This window comes from Eurypyga helias, unplaced genomic scaffold (assembly GCF_000690775.1).
Source record: "Eurypyga helias isolate BGI_N326 unplaced genomic scaffold, ASM69077v1 scaffold2835, whole genome shotgun sequence".
Classification (NCBI taxonomy): domain Eukaryota; kingdom Metazoa; phylum Chordata; class Aves; order Eurypygiformes; family Eurypygidae; genus Eurypyga; species Eurypyga helias.
The window spans coordinates 56593-65956 of NW_010250639.1; the positions used below are offsets into that span (position 1 = coordinate 56593).

Below are 9364 nucleotides of genomic sequence, written 5' to 3' on the forward strand. Positions count from 1 at the left end.
AGCAGTTGGCTGTGCTGTCTGTGAAGAATTTTCATGTTCCCTTCAAGCCTGGAATTGTTGGCCAGAACAGGCAGGCAAATATCAACATAGTTGTAAAAACTGGTTTATTTCTTAAAAATAAATACAAAAATATAAATATAAAACATTGGCAGGTAGAATTTGATGAAATGAAGTTGCACAAACTTTTTTCTTTTTAAACCAGCTGCATATTACACTTATTAACACCACATGTACATTTTGTTTTAATTTTAATGTACAGAACAGGACATAGTGGATTTTTCTTCTTCGCCATCTTAAAAGCTGCGCTTGCAAGGATAGGACATGTACCTAACAGAAGCGGCTTGTACATGAGGTTGCTTAAGGGATTATCACCCTGTTCAAATTTCTGAAGGTAAGATACTGTTTATTTTACTTCCTAAAATGGACAACATTGAATTTCCATAGCTTTGGCTCTTGGAAGGTGATTAAATAAAATTCATCCTACTAGAAAGAATGAATGACATTAATGGACAAATTTTAAAAAAAGAAATTAAAAGGGAACAATTGTACTGAGTGGCAGGAAAAATTTCCTGAATGTTAAATACTGTTGAGTGCAGAAGGTGTCTGTAAAATTACTTCCGCTCCAAGGAAACAAAAATGTAGCCTACTGTAGGTTAAGAAGTGTCTTTGTCACTTTCCCCTCCACCATACATTTCAGCTAGCTTATTAAACCGAGGGCCCCACTCTCGGAGGTAATCATAGTTTTGGTCTCCTTCGGTAGTACCCGACTCTAAGGAGCTCAAGGATTCAGCGATTGAATCATTTCCTTCATAGGCATACGTCGCCAGCGAGTCATACGGAGGTGCAGAAGGATCAGTATCATGCTCTTTTAGCCTTTGGTTAATGAAATCTCGGACATCTGTGTTATCTGGTGCTGAAGGAGTCCTCCGTGGTACAAACAACGTTTCAGGGATAATGTCTCGTCGAAGCTTCTTATCTTCAATAGCTGCAGGATTCCTCAGTGTGCCAATATCAAAGGCTTGGGTGTCTTCCTCTCCACCGCCTTCATCGTTATAACTCACTATGTTGTCTCTGATGTCCTCTTTAGAGAGGATCAAAGGCTCCTTCTTTCGTTGCCTCTTCAGAGCAGCAAAGAGCACCACTATAACTTAGAGAAAGAAACGAAGAATGAGTAAAGATCTCTACATAACATCTTTGGTAGTAAGCCCACCAGGTAAAAGGGCTTTATTTCAGGTAAATTCCAGCAATTCATTTCTCTCTGATAAATGAATGAACATATCTGTCTGTATTATAGTATCACAGTAAGGTCTATATCAAAATGTGCTAAATACCTGTACATTGTGTGCTCTGCTTTACAGAACCATGAGCTTGTCTATGTGATCTTTCTGTAATTTTAATGAGTTTTAAAATAGCCAGATCTATTCTGAAGATATTTTCTCTTTTTTAAGCTCAAAGTATACTCTTAAAAACTGGTTTTGAGGTGAATTATAGGTAAGTGGTATTCTGAAACCTAAAAAATAGAGGCTTTACAAAACTTTTTTTTTTTTTAAATTTTAATATCACGGCACAGAAAACTCTGGAAAGGCAGTGCTATAATATAATAAAAATACTATTTCCTGCATATGCTGTGTGAAATATACACTTGTATATTGCTTGTTGACTTTAGATAGCTATTTAAATTTAAGAGACATTCCCTCAAAAAAATTGAAAATGGAAGGCATTAAAGTGATTTTGATTATGCTATTCCTCCACTTTGATCTTTAGGGAGAACTTAACAAAAGAACAGAAATGACCTTCTGGTTGCACAGTGATATTTTTAACAGCCTGGGGACTTGAATTCTTATTTACAATGTCCAATTCCCAGACAAATGGGTTTTGTCCTTTTTTTCTTTTTTTTCCTGTTTGTTTTATGTTGCAATTAAATTCTTATTGCTAAATCCCTGATCATTAGTTTTACCAACCTGCATAGTTTTCAAAATGACCCAGGCCTGAAACATTTTGTTCATGGGGGGCAAGATGCAATTCTTTTTCTTACCTAGCAGGATAATGATGCAGAGGAGAATGGCAACCAGTGCCCCTGTGCTGAGGCCAGCAGGGAGGAGCAAGGCCTCAGCGTTGCAGGACTGCATGTTCCCCTGGCTGTCGCAGGCACACACTCGAATGGTCAGCGTGCCCGTGCTGCTCTGAATCGGGTAGTCATTGTCTGATATCACCACTGGTAGAAGATAAGTACTTATTTCATGTCGACTAAAGCCATTCCTTCTTGTCAAAATTCTGGCAGTGTTATCTAGATTGATTAAAATATACAGTTGTAGAGTACATGGTAAAAAATTTATAGTTTATAGTACATGCAAACAATCATATTTTACATCACTGATAACGTTTTGAACCTGTTCCTGATATCATAGTGTTATGTTTCTTTTTTCTAATGACATTACAATTCGATGAGAAAGCTATTTATATTTTTTATGTACATCTGGCCTGCTTCTTTTTCTCTGCACCACCTACGAGTGTGATTTGAAAAGAGGATTTCTCAAAGCTTAAAATGTTTTATAGATTAATGCATGAAGTGGTTGAATAGTTGCAGCTGAGGGCTGAAGCCCTGAAATGAAGTGGCCGCTTCATGCTGTTCAACGCGTACTCTGTTCTGAAAGATTCTTTCTATGGATCTTTTGTCACAACACCCATGGGAATAGTATCTATAAACTCAATACGAGATTTTCCACACCAAAACACTTTCAACATACTGTAGAACAATAAATTATGTACATTAGCAGATGGAGTAGAATTTTTTGGTATAAAAATTGCCTTAGGAATTCAGAAAATGTGAAAGAGAGTAGGTATTCCTGCACAGTGTTGAGAAGTGAATTTACCAAACTCTATTTGTAGCAGAAAAAGCTTAATTGTATGCCGTGTACTTTAGCATCAAAAGCTGTTCACTGAGTAGCCAGAGGGAAGGAAAGGAAGGAAACGAATGCGTAACAGTGAGAGACTACTTATTCCATTGTTAGGTCCACAATACTAGAGTGTGAGGCAACCATAGACTTATTGGTTTAGTAAAAGCTTGAGCTTTTAGTCCAAAAGAGAAGAAATACAGATTTACTCTCCATTAGAAGGAAAACTTAATTTTCATCATACATGTGAATCTCTTGAGGTAAGTGCTTAGCTATCTTGCCAACTGACTTCAAGATGAATTTAAATAACTCATGTACAAAAAGAAATAAAATAATAAGAGAGAGAAAAGAAATAGAAAGGTCTATACCACTATACACTGAGGACCTAGTCAACAGTATATCCTCTTTATTTAAAATATATAATTTAATATCTTTTTCATAGTCTCCATGAAGTGAAACACAAAGTTTCCATTTATTATGTTCCTTCATTAATTTTGAGTATTTGTATGCTATCTGTTTTCACACATCAAAATCTACAGGTTTGATGGGTCTTTAAATAGCTCTGCTGCTGGGGATTTTGTAAAGTACCGAAACAATTTGATTCCCATTCTTCAATTTCCATACTGTTAAGATTTATTTATGCTGTTCTTTGCAGCCTATTACTTTCTGAATTCTTCATCAGGATAAAGAGGTTTATGTCCATTGTTTTTATGCCTTTAACACATTTAAAGGCAGATACTGTGTCCCCCTTCATTTATTTCTTCTGTAATGTAAAGTCTTCACAGTTAGTCATACTGATAATTAAGGTCAAAATCGTTACATAGTTCCTCTTCCCTAACAGAATCTTCTGAAAATTTTCTCTGATAAAGAAAGATTGACAAAGGACCAAAAGACAAGCCAAAGTGGCTATGCACTCAGAACCATTATTTTCATTAATGGTCGGAAAGGAGCAAAACAGAATGTGAACTCATTAGCTGAATCCATGTTTGAAACCTTTTTTTCTCTTCTAGTCAAGCATTTCATTTGGCTATTAATCCCTCCCCACCCCAAAAAAAAAAAAAAAAAAATACTGATTTAATTTATTATTTGATCACATTATTTTCATGTTAATTTTTGTCTCCATTACGCAGATAAAAATATAGTAGCCCTAAATCACAAATATTCAGGTTAAATTTTTATTCTTGGTAGTAGCAACCTTAATACATTCTGAACATATTGATAGACAACAAAAGCAAATAAATTTCAAGAATTTATACTAGATAGACAGTAAAGGTAAAACTCCTTCCCTGGAACAGCCATGAATATTACCTTCATTATCCTGAACAGTGAAGTTAGGGTTAACAGCTGCTAAACTGAAGAAAAATTTTTGTCCACCAAGAGGGTCATCTTTGTCTACTGCACTTATGGTTTGAATAAGCTGCAAGAAAAAAAGTAAGCAAACAAACAACAAAAAAACCCAAATACACCTAGATTTTTGATACAGCTGTCTGATTACTTCCAGAAGACTAGAATTGTTAAGAAAACTTCAAACACATATTGTCTTAATACTTAATCAGTAAAATACGTTAACTGAACAAATGTTAATCAAGTGTTTCATATAAGTTTTTCCTACAAGTGCATTCATATGTTTCTTGTGGTGGTATATGTACAAGTATAAAATGGCTATCTTCTCCCTTAGTCCTCCTCTATTTCTTTTTTTATTTTTTTCAATACATATTTTTTTAACCACATTGAGGATAAAACTTGACAAAAATAGTTTGATTTGTAGCCTAGGTAATTTTTATTTTTCATTTCCAATCCACTATTCTAAATTCAAATCAACACCTAAGACAGGAATTCAGAGGATATTTTATACTTCTGTGATAAAAATACTTTTTTTTTAATCGTATAGATGTTTCTGATAGAGAAGTTAAAATTTCAAATTAAATTTCAAAATAAAATCATTTTTTTCTAAAGCAATTTTTTCTATTTATCACTATAGCAAAATACACCAATAAGATTCCTGAAATGAAAGATGCTGGTTAGAATACATATGTATTTCAACTCTTGTGAAACTTTGTAGCATACTCTACAGATGCACCACCTCAGAATGGGATGATAATCTGGTGTCACAATTCTAAGAGTAAGCTGTGTCAGGTCACAGCAATACTTTGATTTACTGCTTTCTGCAATGCCTACAAAAAAGTTTAGGTATTTTTGGGTGAAGTAATGGCAAAACTTTAACATTTGTTTATCTGTCAGGTAAATGAATGTGTGTCTTTTTTTTTTTTTTCCCCTGAAGTTTCTATACCTAAGGGTGGCAAAATGTCATTTCCCAAACAAAATAAATTTTTTGATGCATTTATTGCTTTATTTCAGACTATGGGCAGGTTTTTTTGGTTGTATTTTTGGGGGTTTTTTTTGTTTGGTATTTTTTATATCATAGCAATAAAACCTGTACTTATGGTTGAAATTTTTGTACATGCATGCATAAATGTTCAGTTGTATTTGGAAGTTTAACCTATTTTTGGAAGTTAACCTTTAGCCTAGGTCACTTTCATTTTTCATTCCGTTTCAGCATTTTAAATCACAGTGTTTTTTCAAGCATGGAATTACATCTAATTTTGACACTACTCATTTTCCCTGTGGCATACTTGTTCAACCCTGTTTGCTTTTCCTCTTCCAGTTCTTCCAATACAGCCATTTCTCTTCATACCATAGCTTTTGTCAGGACTGATCATCTTTAACACCAAGAATTGCTAGGTACTCCTGTTTGCCTTAACGAATGCATGATTAACTCCCAGTGTCTCTCCTGTCCATCCAGAATACAGCAACAAATTGCTTCACGAGGAAAGAAGTGGATTTCTTTTAATACAGAAGCTTACTTGCTTTCTCAGCTGGAGTGTGATTTATCTGTGGTGAGTTTCTGTGGTGGTGGTGTTTTGGTAGTAGGGGAAGAGCCACAGGGATGACTCCTGTGGGAAGCTGCTAGAAACTCCTTTGGCTTCAAGTTGGACCTGCCCCTGGCTATGACTGAGCCAGTGAGTGCCTCTGGGTATTGACATGTTTAAGAGAGGAAAACATAAAGAGAACCAGCAGTGGAAGCAGAAATAGTGTGGAGAGAGGAGTAGGAGACAGGACATGGATGTGAGAGAGACAAGGAAGACATCAAAAGTCAGTGAAGAAAGTTGTGATGGAGGTGCACTAGAGCAGAGGTTCCTCTCAGCTTCAGCCCTGCAGCCATGGAGGGTCACAGGGGAGCAGACACCTGCCTGCAGCCCGGGGAGGGTCCCATGCTGGAGCAGGTGGTTGCACCCAAAGAAGCCTGTGATGGCACGGGAAGCCCAAACTGAAGCAATCCCTCCTGAAGGACCACACGCCCATAGAAGAGGATCATGCTAGAGCAGTTAGAGAAGAAACCTGCAGCTCATGAGAAGGACCATGACAGGGAAGTTCATTGAGGACTGTCTCCCATGGGAGGGATCTCACACTGGAGCAGGAGAGGGGTGTGAGGAGTTCTCCCATCCGAAGATGAAGGAGCAGCAGACACAATGTGTGGTGACCTGATGAAAAAAACCCATATTTCCTGTCCCCCTGCACTGCTGGGTTGGAGGACATAGAAAAATTGGCAACAAACCTGGGGACAAAGGAGGGGTCAGGGAAGGGAGTTTTTAAGATATGTTTTGTTTTGCCTCTCATTGCCGTGCTCTGATTTTGATTGGTAAGTGCTTAAATTGTTTTTTCTTCCCCAAGTCGAGTCTATTTTGTCCATGACTATAACAGGTGAGTGATTCCCTCCCTGTCATTGCCTTGACCCATGAAAATTTCCCTATATTTTCTCCTCTCCATCCCTCCGAGGAGTGAGTGAGCAGCCACATGGTCTTTTCCTGATGGCTGGATCTAAGCAACCAACAACACTTTCTCTAAATTTTCTCAGTAACTTCCAGTAAATCATTAGATGAACAAAACAGAAAATAGAGGCATAGAATATTATTTGTTTTTAAAGAATGAACCTTTTAATTAATTAGTGAGTAATTAGCAAATAAATCTTTAGAGAAAAGTGAACATGGTGAACCTCCTTGGTGGCAGAGAAGAAAATAATTAGAAAGGCTCTTAAAAGAGATCTGGACAGGTGGATTGGTGGGAAAAGGCCAACTGTATGAGGTTCAACAAGGCTGAGTACCAAGTCCTGTACGTAGGTCACAATAGCCCCAATCAACGCTACAGGCTTGGGGAAGTGTGACTGGAATGCTGCCTAGTGGAAAAACACCTGGGGGTGTTGGTTGACAGCCAGGTGAACAGGAGCCAGCAATGTTCCCAGGTGGCCAAGAAGGCCAAGAGCATCCTGGCTTGTATCAAAAACAGTGTGGCCAGCAGGACTAGGGAAGTGATTGCCCCTTTGTACTCAGCACTGGTGAGGCCACACCTTGAAATTCTTTCAGTTTCAGTCTCCTCCCTTCAAGAAAGAGTGAGGTGCTAGAGAGTGTCCAGAAAATCGCAACAAAGATGGAACAAGTCCCATGAGGGGCAGCTGAGATGACAGGGGTTGTTTAACCTAGAAAAGAGGAGGCTGAGGGGAGACCTTGTCACTCTCTAAAGCTACCTGAAAGGAGGGTATAGGGAAGTTGGTGTCTGTTCTCCCAAGTAACAAGCAATAGGACCAGAGGAAACAGCCTCATATTGTAGCAGAGGAGGGTTAGATTAGATATCAGGAAGAAGTTCTTCATGGTGAGGGTGGTGAAGCAAAGGAACAGGTTGTGCCCCGAGAAGTTGTGACTTCCCAATCCCTGGGAGTGTTCAAGGCCAGGCCGGCTGAGGCTTTGAGCAACCTGGTCTAGTGGAAGGTGTCCCTGCTCATGGCAGGGGGTTGGAACTAGATGGTCTTTAAGGTCCCTTCAAGCCTAAACCATTCTGTGATTCTATAATGGGGCAAGCAGTATGGAGCTAGATGGGGGAGAGAGGCTAAACAGCTGGGGTCTCTTGCCAGAGAAGGGGGCATTGATAAAGAAATTAGATGTAGACCACAAAACATCAGCCTCTGGAAATGACTCCTGACCAGTGTGAAGGAGAGGTACCCTTTTAGAGAAAGTGTGCACAACAGCTATGCAAACGGACCAGTATGGAGAAAGGCATCCAGTACCTAGGAGAACTAGTGGTGCTGGAGATCATTTACTGGGACCCAAACAACCCACGAGCATGTACTGACCCAGATGAAGTTTCCTGCACTAGACCCATGTGGCAGAAGTTAATGCAGAGTGCACCACCCTCATATTCTAGTGTGCTCTCAGTAATAACTTGGAGAGAGGATGAGGCTCCAGCTGAAGACAAGATGATTTGCTGATCCCAAGAATACAAGGAAAGTCTCTCCTCCCCCATACATGCCTGTGTCTCGGCTGCGGAGAGACTGTCTCAAGAGTTTAAGGAACTCCAAGAGGAGATGTTCTGCTCCCCACCTCCATGGGCCAGTGTCTCCGCTATCAAAAGCAAATGTTCCAGTCAGCTAAGATGGGAATAAAAAAGTTATCTTTCACAGGGTACCCTGGGTTCTACCTGAGAGACCATGGAGAGGACATGAGTAGGGGGACTGGGGACTCTCAACAAGTGACTCTGTTGGAGGCTGAAATAAGCCTGACTGGGATGGTGTGGAGAAAACATCCCACTTGTAACTGGCTCAGATGCCCAGTGCATCCTTGGCATAGACCATCTCAAGAGAGGGTACTTGAGAGACCTGAAAGTGTACTGGTGGGCTTTTGAGATAGCTGCTATAGAGACTGAAGAAACTGAGCAGCTGTCTGCCTTGCCTGGTCTCTCACAGGACTCTTCTGTTGTGGGACTGCTAAATGTTGCAGACTAACAGGTGCCAATTGCTACCACAACAGTGCACCGGCGACAGTATCATACCAACCGACATTCTTTGTTTCCCATCCAGAAGCTGATTTGTCAGCTGGAGGGCCAAGGAGTGATCAGCAAAACATGCTCACCCTTTAATAGCCCCATCTGTCCAGTGTGTAAACCTGATGGAGAATGAAGATTGACAGTGGACTATTGTGGCCTGAATGAAGTCACACCACCACTGAGTACTGCCGTGCTGGACATGCTGGAACTCCAGTACGAACTGCAGTCAAAGGCAGCCAAGTGATACGCCACGACCGACATTGCTAATGCCTTTTTCTGCATTCTTTTGGCAGCAGAGTGTATGCCAGTTTGCTTTCACCTGGAGGGGCATCCAATACACCATGGAATCGACTGCCCAAGGGGTGGAAGCACAGTCCAAACATCTGCCATAGACTGATCCAGACTGCACTGGAAGACGTTTCAGCTCCAGAACATCTGCAATACATTCATGACATTATCATATGGGGCGACGCAGCAGATGAATTTATTTAGAAAGAGAAGATCATCCAAATTCTTTTGAAAGACGCTTTTGCCATAAAGCAAAATAAGGTGAAGGGATGTGCACCAGAGATCCAGTTCCTAGGAGCAAAATGGCA

At 39.7% G+C, this 9364-nt stretch overlaps 1 protein-coding gene across 1 annotated transcript; it reads right to left on the bottom strand.

Moving 5' to 3' along the window:
• Positions 1-406: 406 nt before the first annotated feature.
• On the bottom strand, positions 407-9029 carry LOC104509694 (cadherin-10-like). The gene is made up of 4 exons (XM_010151725.1): positions 8955-9029; positions 4203-4311; positions 2036-2287; positions 407-1147 (listed from the first exon to the last, which is right to left on the bottom strand). Exons 1-4 carry the CDS (start codon positions 9027-9029, stop codon positions 654-656), a joined length of 930 nt encoding a protein of 309 aa, XP_010150027.1. The 3' UTR covers positions 407-653.
• Between the last annotated feature and the right edge of the window lie 335 nt (positions 9030-9364).

What these genes read in the sequence shown, in the direction of transcription:
- LOC104509694 (XM_010151725.1), bottom strand. Translation starts at nt 9,029, where the DNA reads ATGTCGGTCGTGGCGTATCACTTGGCTGCCTTTGACTGCAGTTCGTAC. An exon ending in CCAGCATGTCCAGCACGGCA is followed by an intron (nt 4,312 to 8,954) that starts GTACTCAGTGGT and finishes TTTTTCTTGCAG; the next exon opens with CTTATTCAAACCATAAGTGC. An exon ending in CACTGTTCAGGATAATGAAG is followed by an intron (nt 2,288 to 4,202) that starts GTAATATTCATG and finishes TAATCAATCTAG; the next exon opens with ATAACACTGCCAGAATTTTG.